The sequence below is a fragment of the Peromyscus californicus genome, unplaced genomic scaffold, assembly GCF_007827085.1.
Source record: "Peromyscus californicus insignis strain IS unplaced genomic scaffold, ASM782708v3 Scaffold_18__1_contigs__length_77618521, whole genome shotgun sequence".
Classification (NCBI taxonomy): domain Eukaryota; kingdom Metazoa; phylum Chordata; class Mammalia; order Rodentia; family Cricetidae; genus Peromyscus; species Peromyscus californicus.
The window spans coordinates 42,823,807-42,839,866 of NW_026294480.1; the positions used below are offsets into that span (position 1 = coordinate 42,823,807).

General features: G+C 43.5%; 1 protein-coding gene across 1 annotated transcript; it reads right to left on the reverse strand.

The window, feature by feature from the left end:
* Positions 1-297: 297 nt before the first annotated feature.
* On the reverse strand, positions 298-13,048 carry Gzmk (granzyme K). The gene is made up of 6 exons (XM_052743773.1): positions 12,988-13,048; positions 12,592-12,739; positions 6,816-6,966; positions 5,751-6,020; positions 3,668-3,825; positions 298-472 (listed from the first exon to the last, which is right to left on the reverse strand). Exons 1-6 carry the CDS (start codon positions 13,046-13,048, stop codon positions 298-300), a joined length of 963 nt encoding a protein of 320 aa, XP_052599733.1.
* Positions 13,049-16,060: the final 3,012 nt, after the last annotated feature.

The following is a 16,060-nucleotide window of genomic DNA, read 5'->3' on the forward strand; positions in this document are numbered from 1 at the left end:
AACTCACATGCCCCAGAAAAGGAAGTGGGAAGACTCCAAATTACTAGGCAAACTACTCTCCCCTGAAATCCTTGAGCACCTTTAAAATCTGAGTATTTGCTTCCAATTAGCTCCAAGCCTCCTTTTGAGACCATAGATAGAATCGTGTAGACGTTCAAAGACACACCCACCAAATTAAAACACTACACATTATTTTAGACTACGTTGGGGAAAACTTTGGTGCGTTTAGCAAAACGCTCCCTCCTGTAAAGGATGAAGGATGCCTTTGACAGTGGACAACCAATGGGCTTGTCACAATCACCATTGGTCCCTCTTCAGGGTTGCCAGCTCTGCCGTGGCTGTTGAAGGAAGCTTCGTCATTCCCAGTCTGTTCTGGTTTAAGGCGTTGTTAGGAGATGCTCGCAGCATGGAGCCTGAAGTAAAACACAACTCGAAGTTTTTAGGGCCAGCTTCCCAGAGTTTCATCAAGCGGCTAAGGGAAAATCACAGTCTTCTTGGTTATAGATTTATGATGATACAGTTTCAAGTTTTAGAGGTAGTAGATACAGGACTATTATTATTTTAATGATGAGACCAGAGAGTCTACAATGTTTCCTTTTATTATACAACATAGCCCGGTGTTTAACAATCAGTATTTTTCAATGCTCAATGCTTTTGGTGAATCTAGATGATATAAACTGGGATATCTAAAGACATTTGCTTCTGTGTTTCATTTTTAAAGCAGTTTCAGAATTTTACTTAGTTCACTTTTTAAATTTCTTGGGTCTTAAATCTGTGTGTGTGTGTGTGTGTGTGTGTGTGTGTGTGTGTGTGTGTGTGTGTGTGTGTGTGTTTGGTGTGTGTGTGTGTGTGTTGTACACCTGTGTACAGGTATGGACATGTGCACAGGAGCACAGAAGTCAGGGAAGGACCTCACTGGCCCTCTTTATCGCTCTCCACTTTTTTCCTGGGATAGGATCTGGAACTCACTGGTTTTTGTTTGTTTGTTCTGGGCTAGGCTGCTGGCCAGTAACCCCCACTGATCCTCCTGTCTCTGGCCCTCTGGTGCTGGGATTGCAGGCCCATAGGCTCTGGCTAGCTTTTATTTGTGTACCAGGGAACTCAGGTCCTCACCTATGCTCAGCAAGTGCTCCTACCCACTGAGCCATCTCCCAGCCCCTGTCGTCCTCCCTAGTACAGGGTGGTACTCATTCATGATTTCCAAGAACTATGACAAGAAACAGAAACAGACAAAAATCATCCATTTCTAAATGCATGCGAGAGACCTTGAAGGCGCCGTCTCCTAGAAACAAAATTCCTAGATGAGGTTAAAAGCGGCCCTCTTGAGCCGGAAGAAACTCCTTATTCCCCACCAGGGTCCTCCATTCAAATTAGAAATGTCACAAGTCTCATCAGTGAGTGTTGACAACCCAACACAGCTAAGGTCCTCCAGGGACTTGAACCTTGGTTATAAATCACTAGTTTACAATGCAGAATTTATATGTATGCTTTTTCAAAAAAAAAAAAATCCCTACCACTTAGTGTCATCTTCTTGTAAGATGTTATAAAGGTTACATATTACCAGTTTCTTCTAGATTTTCCAATTTATTAGAATCAGCTGATGTTTTTATTTTTATTTATTTTTTAGACAAGATCTTTCTTTGAGGTCCAGGCTGGCCTCAAACTCTTGCTCCTTTTGCTGAAGTGTGCCTTGTGCTGGGATTGTAGGCATGCGTCACCACGCCTGGCTAACTGACTTCCTTTAAAATTCTTCTGACTTTCAGGTCTACTTTTAAGTCCATTCAACCAGAATTTGGGGGCAAAAGGTCAATACAATCTGTATAACAAATAATCTCATGGTTTTAGACACTGATATAGTTAGTAGAGGTCTGGGAAACATGGCAGAGAATCCTCTTAAAGTTTTATTTTTATTGTCTCATTTCATATTCGTTTTTATTAGCATCTAAAAATCGCACAAATTTATGGGTCTCATGTGACATATGATGTTCAGATTGTCACAGTGTCCTTAAAAGGATCATGGAAGACAGTTCTGTCTAGTCTTAGTTTTGTACAAGAAACTTAATTTTATTTCCTTGACACCATAAGTCATATAACTTATTGTTCTTTCTGGGCCAAAGTGTGCACAAGGCCATATGAGAATCTTCCCAGCAAATGTTCGGACAGAAACTCACTGTAGAAGAGTGCCATGTGGGCACCTCTCCTCTCTTCCCTCCCTTCCCCTTCCCTCCTCTCTCTTGCTTTCATTTCCCCCTTTCTCCCCAATCATCTCCCACTGATTTTTAATTCTGTGTTTTGTTCTGTTGCAGGTATTTTACACATCTAACTAAACTCTTTCTGGAATGGAGTATGAAATGAATCAACAGTTACTACCCAAATATTTGTGTGTACCGTGGTGATAGTTTTTGCATTGAGCTTGTGTTTCTGTTTATTATTTTCACAATAGTACTAAAGTTCACAGACACTTAGAGCAGAGTGGTAGTTGGTAGGGGATGAGGAATGAGAAAAATGGGAGGTTATTCTTCACTGTGTATAAAGTTTCAATTTCCAGAATGAATAAACTCTGAAGATCTGTTATATTTGAGTATCTATAGTTGTTAATACTGTATCGTATAATTAAACACTCATTTAAAAAAGCATTTAACACATTGAAAGCACCTTAAAAGTTCTTACAATAACTAAAAGCATCCTAATAGCATGTGATGATTTGGCAGAAATCCCAACACGAGCATAGTTGGAGGAGGTACCATTATTGCCTCATGTAGACGCCTCATTGCCCTTTGAGGAGTATGGATGGAAGCAGGATGGATATTTGTGGTGATATTTTATTTGTGCTGAAATGTGGTGATACTTTACTTGTGCTTTAATAAATAAAGTTTGCCTGGAGATCAGAGGAACTAGCAAGCCATTTTAAGTAAACAAAGAAGTCAGGCAGTGGTAGCACACGCCCTTCATTCTATCACTTAGCAGGCAGGATCTCTGTGTGTTCAAGGCCACACTGGAAACAGAGCCAGGTGTGGTGACACACGCCTTTAATCCCAGTACCAACCATAGAGATCTGGAGGTCTGTACAGACAGGAAGTGACAGAGCTGGCCGGGAAGAGGAAGTGATGTAGCTAGACAGAGAGCAAATCAGATGGCAGAACAGCAAGGCCTATAAGCCTGGGTAGACAGGAAGTCGCTCTCTTTGGAAGCTGCAGAGTTGGTGAGATAAGGTTAGCTTGGGTTAGTCCTATTCCTCTGGTCTTTCTCTCTGGCTTTAACCCAAATTTCTGGCTCCCTGTTTTTTTATTTATTAAGACCATTTAGAAATTCATCTACAGATATTACTTGGAATCCATAAAGACAAAGTCAGACTCCCATGTTTTATTTAGAATGAAACCAACGTGGTAAAAACAAATCATTAATACACATGAAAAAGATCGTGGTTCCTTAACAAACTGAGTTCTTTTTTTGATTTTTTTTTATCTCAAATTCAGCCATTTATTTATTTACTGCTGTCTATAGACAGAGATAAACAAAGTGAGTTTTTAAGACACAGAAATATGCCCGAGCTGTCCCACCATCCTCCTACAGCCAGCGACATCTGCGGATGAAGTCCATCTTCGAGCACGTCCCCGAAAAAGAAGCAAGTGGCTGGCAGATACAAGAAAACCGTTTGCAATCTCACTTTGCTCTTGACGGGGCAAGCTTGCTTTTGATCCAACTCTGGTATTTCTTAGTCAAGAGGGTGTAGATTCCGGGCTTGTTGGCGATGCCGCATTTAAGGCCCCCAGAGACTATGGCATGGAAGACACCTTTGCAGACCAAGGGGCCCCCTGAATCTCCCTGGAAAAGGAAAACCAGCAGATGTTTAGTGAGCAGCTGCTGAGGTTTCCTAAATGCACTGTTGTTTTCTAGTGTTACTAACAGAGTCTTTGGTTTCTTTGTGACCCAGAGTACCCAGCATAGCCCCTTATTCAGAATAGGCCTCTGTGTCTGTCTGTCTGTCTGTCTATCCCCTTCTCTCTGTGTTTGCATCTCTGTCTATAACCATGGATTTGTCTCTCTGCCCATTTTATGCCTCTGTTCCCTCTGCCCTCTGTCTGTGTCAACTCCTCCCTTTGGGAATCAGTGGCTTCTGAGCTTTGCTAGTTAAAGAACAGGCAGACCTAGAGTTTGAAGTTATCCACTGAGATAAAATAAGCCTCGAAATTGTGATTGTCAGTTTGACATCAGTGGGCTTGGAATCAAATTGTTGTTGAGACCAGCAGAAAAGAAAAACGGAACACGGTAAACGGTGTGATGGGAGGAGCTGTGTTGCGCTTCCCGTCATCTTTTCCTTTTTTTTTTTTTTAATTTGTCACTAGCACACATTTGAAGATGACACAGGGTGTGTAACCACCTGCCCCCTGGGTGATTACACAGGACCCACTCTAACAAAGCACGGAACTGGATTCTGTCACAAGTGGAGCAGTCATAGAGGAGATGGTGTAGCCTTTTGGTCAAAGAGCTGGCTTTCAGCAGTGCCTGTCTTGGCTGCTGGTCACATGGCAAAGTGCAGGACCTTATCAGGGCTAGTTCGGGATGTTCACCTGGTTAGGAGGGTAGTGGTCTCGGGAAGTTCTGGAGGCTTAATGAACCGACCCAGTAAGGCTTACTCTAGTAGGGTGTGAGTATTAAACTCTTCTTTTTAAAAATTAGTAATCTGGGACCAGCAAGATCTAGCTCAGTGGGTAAAGGTGCTTGCCACCAGGTCTGATGGTCTGAGTTTCACCCCTAGGACCCACATGCTGGAAGGAAGAACTTCCCACAAGTTGTCCTCTGGCCTCTATGTGTGTGCTGTGGCATGCATTTATATGCCCAGACACATAGTAAGTAGATAAATAAACACAGTGTAAGAATAACTTAAAATTAGTACACCGTCTATGCTACTTATTAGTCATCTAAAATGTGTACCAAATGTTTTCTCGCCATCTCCATACACAAAGGATTCTGAAAGAGAACAATGGTTCCTTTTTGCTAGCCAGTCTATGGTCTGAGTGTTTGTGTCCCCTACATCTTGTGGAGCAGTCCAGTCTCCCAAGGGTTACCGGTTGAGGTAGGGATTTGTGAGGCCATGCAGCGGGATTTCTCCTGAATGGGGTTAAAGCCCTGATCAAAACAAACCCTAGAGACTCCCCACCTCTGCCAGGAAGTTAAAGAGACAATCTATGAAGCAGAATGCTCCCCTCATGAGACACCGATTTTACTACCCACCCTTATCTGGACGTTCCAACTCCCAGAACAGTGAAAAACAAATTTTTGTAGGCTTTAAGCCATGCAGCTGATGGCATTTTGTCTTAGAAGTCCACGTTGTTTAAGAAACGTATGCCGTACTTCTGAGTTTCTGGCACATGAACCTTTCAGTCCCCTCTAATGATCGCTTTAAAAGATGGTCCTTTCGGGGGGTCAGTTATCTTCTGCTTGTGACCTCCGGGCTGGTAGACTTTCTAAGGATGGTATCGCCGCCCTTCAGTGGACACCCGTAAAGATACAGTCTGTTGTCTGATGAACAAGCATTTAATGAAAGCAGCTTAAATGCTGGAGAAGCTCACATTAGTAGATACAGAAGAGTAGAGGACGCTACAGGAGTGGACAGTGAATTTTCAGAATCGTGGTGCCCTCCTATTCTCCATGCCCCCTCGCCCCTACCCGGGATCAGAAAATGCCAAAGTGACTGCAGTTCAGTGGTCACCATAGTCAGAGATACCGCTTTGAATGAGGATGCTTACCTGGCACGAATCCTTTTGGCCTTTGGCATCTCCTGCACATATCATGTCCCTGGTTATAACAGGGTTGCGGTTGTAATAGCCTTGGCTGTTGCAACGCTTTCTGCTTATGATGCTAACAGTGACTTCTTGCAGGGTATCAGAGGATTTTAACAGATCTGGGTTGGTGGCTCCCCAGCCAGTCACCTGGCATTTGGTTCCATCTCTAAAATAGTTTTTGGATCTCAGTTGAAGCAGTTTGACATGCTTGTTGAGTTCTGCAGCAGTGTGAAGCTGAAAGATAAAAAAAAAAAAAAAAAAAAAAAAAAAAAGAGTAAATTATTCCTCCCCAGTGGTTCCTGCAATTAGACCCCATTTGACTGTGCATTGGATGTGTGGTCCCTCTGCCTCAGGAAGGCGTCTCTTCCTCTCGAATGTACATTGATGGTGTGCAGCTGCATTTTTTGGCTATTGTTTTATCTGAATGTGCTTTCCATTCTCCATGGAGCTCACTGGTGTTTGGGAACGGGAACATATACAGAGTAGGAGTTCCACCCAGTCTTGAGCAAACTGGCCTTTGCCCTGTATTGGATGGTTTTCTGTGGAACGCCATGTATAGGTCATGACTTTGCGGGCTGGGCTGCTTCCTGCTGGATAGGGCCCTTGAGTACGGTCTAGACTACATTTGGACTGGACAAAGTATGGTCTAGACTAAGTTGTAGCTTCTTTCTGATTCCCTGAGGTCACTTGGTTGGCTCGGTGACATAAACGACTGTGGTAGTTTTCAGTCACTAATGGGAAAAGCATTTGGGGGAAAAGCATTTCCTGTGGATCCTTGGGGCTGCTGACATGTTGCTCTTCTGCATAGTGAACAGTACTGTTGATTTCTCTCATATAAACATAGCTCTAATGCATTTGTGGCTTTTGTTTTTCTTTCAGGGGAGTACGTGAGCTAACGTGAGCCTTCATAGACTATCACAGTTACCTCAAACATGGGGAGGGTGCTACCAGAATGCTTTCATGTAGTTAATTAACTGAGTGATCCTGTATGCAAATATTGAAGAGACCGAGGGAGGCAAATCCACTCACCTTTATTAGCATGATATCGTGTGATGAGTAACCTGATGGAGATCTTGAGAATGGGATGAATTTTTTAATCTCGAATGTTTGTTTCATGGGCTCATTCTTTGAAAGAGAATGTGCTCCTAAAACCACGGTGGGAGAGTGACCTCTGGGAAACCTACAAGAGCAAAGAAACCGGAGGTAACACAATGATGTCCAAACCCACCAGTCAGAGCGAGAGATGATGGACGTCACATGCATGAAAGTCCAAGGAGAGACTCCAAGGAGACCTTCGTAGGGCCAGGTGGAGCGATGGAGGCCCTAGTGAATCTCATCATGAGTCACTGGCCTCTCTGTCAGTGTGCTTCCTTTCTAGACCTGTTACATCTTTTTTTTTTGTTTTTTTTTTTTGTTTTTTTTTTTTGTTTTTTGAGACAGGGTTTCTCTGTGTAGCTCTGGCTGTCCTGGATCTCGCTTTGTAGACCAGGCTGGCCTTGAACTCACAGAGATCCACCTAGCCCTGCCTCCCAAGTGCTGGGATTAAAAGCATGCACCACCACCACCCGGCCGAGCTGTTGCATCTTTCCAACAATGATAGGGGTTTAAATGAATAAGGTGAGGACTCGGCTACCCACTGGCTTATCTGTCTAGGGAGATTCATTTTAGGAGGCATGGGCCTATTACATATCAACCAAATATACATGAGTACATTCATAGCCAGTGATGGAAATAGAAATGATTTTGTTTGGGGGGAGTTTCGGCTGCATGTTGGAACCATTTGTATTGTACAGATATTTCCTGTTGTAGTGTATTTATGAAAGCCATTTCAAATAATTTTTTAGAACAAGGATGTGCTAAAAATGACCTAGAGATGTAGCTCAGTCGTAGAGAGCTGCACACACACACACACACACACACACACACACACACACACACAACCAAACCAACAACAAAAACAAGGAAAAAAGAACAAAGAAGAGGAAGAAATATATGTCAGTGCAGTTCCCATCATGGGAGGCAGAGGCAGGATTATTACAAACTGGGTTCCATAGAAAAGTCTTAAAAACCAAAAAAAGAACTGTACTTATATAAAACTCCAACTTTTCTACTGGAAAATGAGATCAAGGCAGGATATAACAGAAACACATACACGTATACACACGGATTTGTGTTCTTAAAAATCGAAAAGGGCACAGGAGTGTAAAGCGAATAGAAGGAGAATGTGCACGTGACCGCAGCGGGGAGAGTCTGCTTGTGGCCGACCTGTGACTGCCTGGAATCACTGCTCAGTTTCTACCCAAAGAGCTTATTTTGGGAATTCCAGCCCTATGTGTTGAAAAGTTTGCCTATTTCGAAATCAGAATGCAGATGGAATTTCTCAGGGGATTGGATTCGATTTCTTAGGACTGATTCAAATTCAAATCCAACATGCCCACTAAACCCAAACCTCTGGAGGGCGAGGAGGATACAAGGTCCCCCAGGATCACCACTCCAACAGCAAAGTGGGTGTGTCTGTAAACAGTTCTCCCAAGGACAACTGTGAGGAACAAACACCTCCCGGGAAGGAAGGTAGACGCCGGAGAAGGGCGAAGGCTGAGATTTCTAGTGCTCATTCATTTTTTCACCCAGTTCCTCCACTAGCTACGGACTTCTAAATGTTTTCATTATTTTTCTCTCCACTGCCACAGGCTAATAAACGCATGCAGATCAATGTGCTCTCTGCATTTTCAATTGCAATCTGTCCCATCACGGTCAAGTTTTCTGCTCAGGGAGTAAATGAAATTGCCTGAGTTCTAGGATTCTACCTCTTTAAAATCTTTTTCTTAAAGCGCGTGCGCGCGAGCGCGCGCGCGCACGCACGCGCACACACACACACACACACACACACACACACACACACACACACGTTGTGTGTCTATGTCCTGTGGTGTGTGCGTGGAGGTCAGAGAACAACTTTCAGGAGTCAGCTCTCTCCTTCCACCGTGTGGGTCCCAGGGATAGAATTCAGGGGCTCGGGCTTGCTAAGTGCCTTTACTTATTAAGTGGTCTCACTGGACTCCATCTTTTTATATGAGTCTAGATCTGAATTCACACAGAAGAGAAGTGGTAATACCAGGGCCATTCATTTGCACACCACAGGGCTTTTCTAAGAGCGGCCTGAAGCATCTGGAGGTACTTGTATGCAGTTTCCTGAGTCCCGCCCAGACTGCCCTGTAATGGAATTACATGCGGAGTAGAATCACGGCATTGCCTGTAACACATTTCTTTTCCTTCACAGTCTGCCGAAGATGGCAGTCAATACTGCCTCAGTGGAGCCCAACAGTGCCTTCCTCAGTTTTAAAGTCACTGGGCTGCATGTTCCTCCTCAGTCCTCTAACTGGTTCAAAGTGACCCATCTCAACATAGAGGACACTGGACCCAAACTCAGGGTTCATGACCCAAGTCTAGTGCTCTTCCCTGGACTCTTTGGCCTTGTAGCAAGATCCCCCAGCATCTTGCTTCTTGGGCCAGCCCATCTTGATGCTAAGCAAGATGCTTAGACCCGCTCCTGAGGTCTGGCATCAAAGGCAGGGTTCCTATTTCTTGGACTTCCTCTTGGCTCGGACAGAGAGAAGTTGCTGGCTGTTAAGAAGCGAAATATTCCCAGTCCCATCCCATCCACACTAGTGAGCCATCGTGTCTATTGCTTGGTTATTACCATGGCAGGGCTGCATGACAAATGACAATATAGCAATACTCGATAACGTGTGCTAAGGTCGTGTGTTCTGTGCTATGCTTTTCATTTGCTCCCTTCACTGAAGCAGCAGCAGCTTAGTGAGGTGGGCGTGAAGATGATTCCCATTTTACAGACAAGGAAGCTGAGGTTCCGGTAAATTAAACCTAAGAATGTATTAGGTGGAGGCTCTGGGCTGTACATCCAGGCAGGATTAGAACTTGGGGTTTGGGCTGGGGAATGTCACTCAGTGGTAGTAGTAGAGCACTTACCTAGCAGGCACAGGCCTCGGGTTCAATTCCCCAGCACCCCCCAAAAACAAAACAAAAACCAGTTGCCTTGGTTTGCCTTGGGAGCTCGATGGAGTACAGTGTGTGAAGGAGGCCGTGGAGGGTTCCGTTTGATAGCTTGCTTAGGCAGGTGAGAGGGAGGGGCGTAGGGAGGGAGGAGAGTGGATAACAGGCAAGAGTTTTGCTTCTGATAATTGAAAACATTGAAAAGTGCACAATGCAAGAGTATTTTTTTTTTAAATGTATTTCCTTGACTTTTCTTTCTTTGTAGACAGGCTCTTGCTAGGTATTTCAGGCTAGTCTCAAACTAGCGGTCCTCCTGCCCCAGCCTTCAGAGTGCCACCATACCTGGCATCCATTTCCTTTTCTAGCTGATGGGATAACTGCCAAGGCACTAAGGAGGAACGGAGTAGATGTGTGGAGAGAGCGAGCGAGAGCCTTCCTCCCAAATTTGGCTCACTTTGTCACTGTGTTGAAAGGGAGGGCTGGTTTAGTAAACTGTTCCCTCAGGATCCTTGTGAGCACATTTGTGGGAAGCCACCATTGAACTGTTCCACAAATATTTTGAATTTCATAAGGCTTAATATTTTTCCAAGCACTGATCTGCCTACATTTTTACACCCAAATGTCCCCTGGAGGAAATTCAATCCACATATTTCAGAGTCGTTTATATGCCAGCCATTTAAAATGATATTTAGCAAGAACTTTTTAAAAAAACTCTAAGACCTTTTTCTCTTTTTGTTATTTTTTTTCGAGACAGGGTTTCCATGTAGTTTTGGTGCCTGTTCTGGATCTTGCTCTGTAGCCCAGGCTGGCCTCGAACTCACAGATCTGCCTGGCTCTGCCTCCCGAATGCTGGGATTAAAGGCATGCGCCACTGCCGCCTGGCTCTAAGACCTTTTTTTTAAAACTCCAAGACCTCTCTTCAGTTCTCTCTCCTCTCCTCCCTTCCCTCCCTCCATCTCCCCCTTTCCCTCCTATTATTATTATTATTATTATTATTATTATTATTATTATTATTATTATTATTTTAAACAATCTCCTCCCTCCAATTTGGGATATACTTCTCTTGAGTTAAATCCATTAGGCAAATTTTAAAACTTTGAACATTATCTACCTTCCTGCTGGGATTTCTCACACCATGCACCTTGTTTCACGTTTAATCCCCAACCCAAATCCTCTACTTGGCTTCCCTTTCCCACCAGCATTTATCGAACATTTATATATTCAGCTCCTTGTCTGATGAGCCTGAGTGAGCCCTGTAAGCATAGTTGGAGAGGCGCAAACTTCGCCTTGAATGAAATTCTCTAGTGATGTGGGAAGCAGGACAGAAGTGAGGGGGTACATGGCTGAGTAAGGATATGAAATAGGATTCCAGCAACTTGCTCTTTAGAAATGGAAGCGGTGTCTTTCTGCCATTTTCAGGCTCTGGATCTTCCGACATGGTTCCATTAAAATCTGGCAACCAGACCATATCCCCAAAGCAGGGAGAATCAAGTCAGTTCAGTTGTTCTGTTTGATGCTGTAGATGTCTAGAGAGCAAGCCTTGGAAGCTATGGGGTTTTTGTTGTTGTTTGTTTGTTTGTTTGTTTTTGTTTTTAGACAGTGTGTATCTATTCCTGGCTGATCTGGAGCTCAGTATGTAGACCAGTCTGGCCTTGAACTCACACAGATATGCTTGCCTGCCTCTGCCTCCTGAGTGCTGGGATAAAAAGCGTGCGCCACCATGCCCAGCTAACTTTTTTTTAAAAATTAGATTTATCCACTTTATTTTATGTGTGAGTGTTGTGCTTGTGTGTATGTCTGTGTACCACACGCAAGCCTGGTACCTGCAGAGGTCAGAAGAGGGCACTGGACTCCTGGCACTAGAGTTGACCGATAGTTGTGAACCACCCCGTGGGTGCTAGGAATCAAACTCTGATTCTCTGCAAGAGCAACAAGTGTTCTTAAGCACTGAGCCATTTCTCCAGCCCCTAAGACATGTTCTTAAGTGAAGAGCTGTACTGTTAGAAGGAAAAGAGGTGATTGGGGGATCCAGGCAAGAAGCTTAAAGAAGCAAGTATGCAAACAGAAAAAACAAAATCAGAAAACTCAAGAAGACACCATCAGCTCTCTACTGCCTGTCTTCGCAGCATCCCAAGACAGATTTTATGCTTCATCTTAAGCTGAAAGCGACCTGGGGGGTTGCCATCCATGGTCAGAAAAGCTTCCCTTTAAATATTCCCACCCCCACTGCTGTTTGTCACTTTTTATAAACCCTCTCTCTGTAATTGTTTTCTGCCCAGGGAAGCTGCTGTCTCTTTTTGTTGTGATTCCCAAAGTATGGGCCTCAGATGTCTAGGGTAAAGCATAAAGCTGAAGAACTAAAGGATCTGTCAATCCATTGTCAATACATACACTGACAGTGTCGTCTGCAATTTATCTGCACTTACTAAATATGTCAAAGATTCTGAAACACCTAAATAAAAACACCAGTTCTGAAAAACCCAATGAAACAGGCAGGATACAGTAACCTATCCTTGTGCAGAGACTTCCTTTCAGCAATTTCAGTTGCTTGTGGGCCACTGAGCATTACATGGAACATTCCAGAGACAAACATGTTGAACATTACGTGGATCATTCCAGAGACAAACAATACACACATTCTAAATAACTTACTAGAGCAGATTGTTTTAATTGTTCTCTTTCATCACTGTTGTTAATCTCGCTGCACTTAGTTCATTGATGAAACTTTATCCTATGTGTGTTGCTCTTCCCAGTCACAGAGAACCTCATACATGGAAAAGCATGAGGGACTCACCAGTCGTAGCAGTGGGCCGCTGTCAGCACCCACTGTGGATGGATCAGGACTCCTCCACAAATATGACTGCCGCGGTACTGGATGGAAGCCATAAACGGCCTGGAGTGTGGCTGTACTTCTCTCCCTCCAATAATTTCAGTATGGAAACCTGTAACAGAGTGAGCCGAAAGACTTCACGTGATCCAGCAACGGCAAACTAATTCTCCTGATAGCAAGCACCATTATCACTAGACTCTTTTCCAAGACCAATAAAACAGCAACGCTACCCAATAGTTCGTTACTATACTTTTCCCGGTCAGCAGTTGTATAAGCTGACACAGGTAACAGGAAAATACTGTTTACAGTGTAACAATGCAATCGCTAGAAATTCACTCACATGTGGCAGGAGATACTTACACTCTGAGGACATGTAAACTCCCGCTGTCAGGAAAAACAGAGCAAATGAAGAAAGCCTCATAATTATGGGGCTTCAGCGTTGAGCACGGATGAACTACTTGGTTCTGTGGCTGATGAAGAGGATTCTGAAGATGGGTGGTTGTTTCTTCTCTCTTCCTTTCTTTGATTTTGGTTATTGTTCTTACAAGTTTCTCACCTCAGTGCTCCCGAGGTTAGAGTTTTCACACCCAAGTTTACAAAGTATCTATCAGCTTGGGGAGTTTCAGGTCTGTGCTGCCAGAGTGCAGTGAAGAACTCATTTCTGGATGAGTGCTTGTGGTACAAATGGTGAAAGAATAAAAAGAACCCAAGCCGTAAGACCCCTGTGAGTCGTGGACAGTTCAAAGATAGGCCTTGCTATAGAGCAGTGTTCTCAACCTGTGGGTCACAGCCCCCTTGAGGTGGCATATTAGATATTTACATTAGGATTCATAACAGTAGCAAAATGACACTTATGAAGTATCAGTGAAATAATTTTATGGTTGGGGGGGTCACCACAGCATGAGGAACTGTATTAAAGGGTCGCAGTGTTAGGAAGGTTGAGAACCACTGCTCTAAAGCAATACTTACGTTTTTCCTGGCATGAAATGGTGCCTCCCAAGCTTAATGCATCTCACTTTTCATTTGTGTGTAGATTTATGATGGAGAGATATGGAACCTTGCACAGATCCTTAGTGGCTTTATTGGTGTGGCTTAGTTGCTGCCTGGATACCATCCAGAGAAACCCATATGTTTCACAGCAAGCACATTCCTTGTCTTGCCATTTTCTTTAAATGTGACCAGGTTTGGTTAAATTTTAGTTACATTTTTTTGTAGGTTTAATAATGTAATTAAAGGAGAATATTGGCAACACATTTTTTATTCAAACTCTCTTTGACTCAATTTTAATTGAAAATGACCACATGTTTATCCAGGGACTTAATAATGTCTTTTAAAAGTCAAGGACTATATTTCGTCATTCTTCCCAGGAACAGACGACAATGCAGTGCCAGGCCTTTTAATGGACCTTCTCTTGATCGGACTCAGGATTCTGCAGGATTCTGTCTACACTGAATATGCAAGTACATACAGTGTAAAGTAGGTACGAATACACGTAGATAGACTAGGCATGAGAGCCCCAATATTTTCCAGAAACACTTACCAAAACTTGCATAACTTTTAGTTTAATTTTTTTTTAAGATTTATGAAATCTGTCTTCTATATTTAAAAAAGAATTAAAACCAAAACTGTCATGCTTGGTAGATGGCAAGAGAATCCTATAAAATTGTCTTTCTTTGGCAAGAAAAATAGGAATAATAATATTATCTGTTATATAGCATAATTTAATGATATGCAAATTGAATATCTTAAGTTATTTCTAAAATTCTCTTTACACGATCATTTGTGTCTTCATTTCTATATCTGTGAGGCAGGCAGGGCAGCAATTAGACTTTGGCTACAATTGAAGAGATAAGCTCAGAGTGGTTCATCGGCCCAAGTCCACAGCGTTGGAGCTGAGCCAGATCTCATGGCTCACCTGCAGTAACTTGGATGTTTATAAGAATATGTCAGACCACAGCACGGGGTAGGTAGTGTCCCATTTTCCTTTTACAGGGATGCAGCCACAGCAAAGCTGTCCAAATACGGAACAAAACAAACCACTCAAACTCAGAGCGGCGACTTCCTGTTAATGAGGGCAAAAGGTGCCACACTGGGCGCTAACTTGAGAAAACCCACAGACTTACCTGACGGAACCTGTTAGCACCTTCTAAGTGTCCCATGAACTGTCAAATGGTCTCTGTTACCGCTCACGTTCTCTCAATAGATAGATCCCTTGTGTGCCATTTTCCCAAGTTGCCAGGCAGGCATGGTCTTATCTGTTCTAACAGGTAATGAATGGTGCTGGGAGCTGAAGATGAGTGATATGTAACAGTGATTTGAATGTAAAGAAGAAGTAGACTGTAAAGGACAGTTTCAGTATGGCGTGGTTGAAACATCTCTTCCAGCTTACTTCCCTGTAGTCAGAACTCACAACTGCAGAGCTTTTCTTGAAGATGGCTAAACATTTTCAGCTGCGTTTCTATGGAGGTGGCTGCCCTTCATCTTGTTTTATGGACGGAGGAGCTGAAGCTGAGATTGTCTAGATCACCCAGCTGGCAGATGGCTCCTAAACCCTTATGTACTGGCTTCAGACTTCACGTTTCCTTCAACTGGACTGCACTGTCTGCCCTGCTCCCTCTGAGACGCCCCTGGCTTAGACACTTCAGGAGGCAGGCTGGCCGTGCAGAAAGGAAAAAGGATTTAGCTTTGCACACCGCAATTAGACATGGGTGAGATTTAGTTCAATTGAGAAGAGAGGCTCATAGCTCTTTCTTGTAGTTGACCTGGAAAATTCTGAGAATTGCGTTGGTTTATAAGAATGAGTTTCTGGGTTTTGGCTTGTGAAGCCTGTCCTAGTTAATAGACTCATTTGTTATTATATTTGGGATCCTGGGTTTGAAGATAGTGGACTGTGTAACAGGATGAACTGGGTCATCTCATTGATTTCTGGGTGTTGGTTTTTGCTCTGTTGAGTCTGCTGCGGGGAGAGCTGTGTTTGCTTTGGATGCCTTTTACAGCAGCTGTACTAGTCTGAGCAAGTGCACCGTGCTCAGCCTGGGACCGGCTCCTCACGTCGAAGCCGGGCCTTGTGGTTCTCTGCTGTGTTGTTGAGCTGTCCCTGTGAGCTGCGTTGAGAGATGTTTTTGACACTCCTGTATTTTAGGAGAAGCTGATAGACCAGCTGTCCTGAGGCTCTCAAGGCCATACATCTGATTGTCCCTCTGGGGCTGTCTTTCATAGGCCAGACACCTGTATGCAGACTCACGAGCCACACTCTTCAGGGACTGAGTCATTTAAAGTGTGGCTGGCAAATTTGTGCCAGTCTGAGACCTGTTTATGATTCATTAGGGGATAGACAAGGACAGAAACTGAAAATGAGCATTTGGAAAATTACAGCAATTCAATGTGGCTCTATATTAATTTTTAATGAAACATAATTTGTTCCATGTAATAA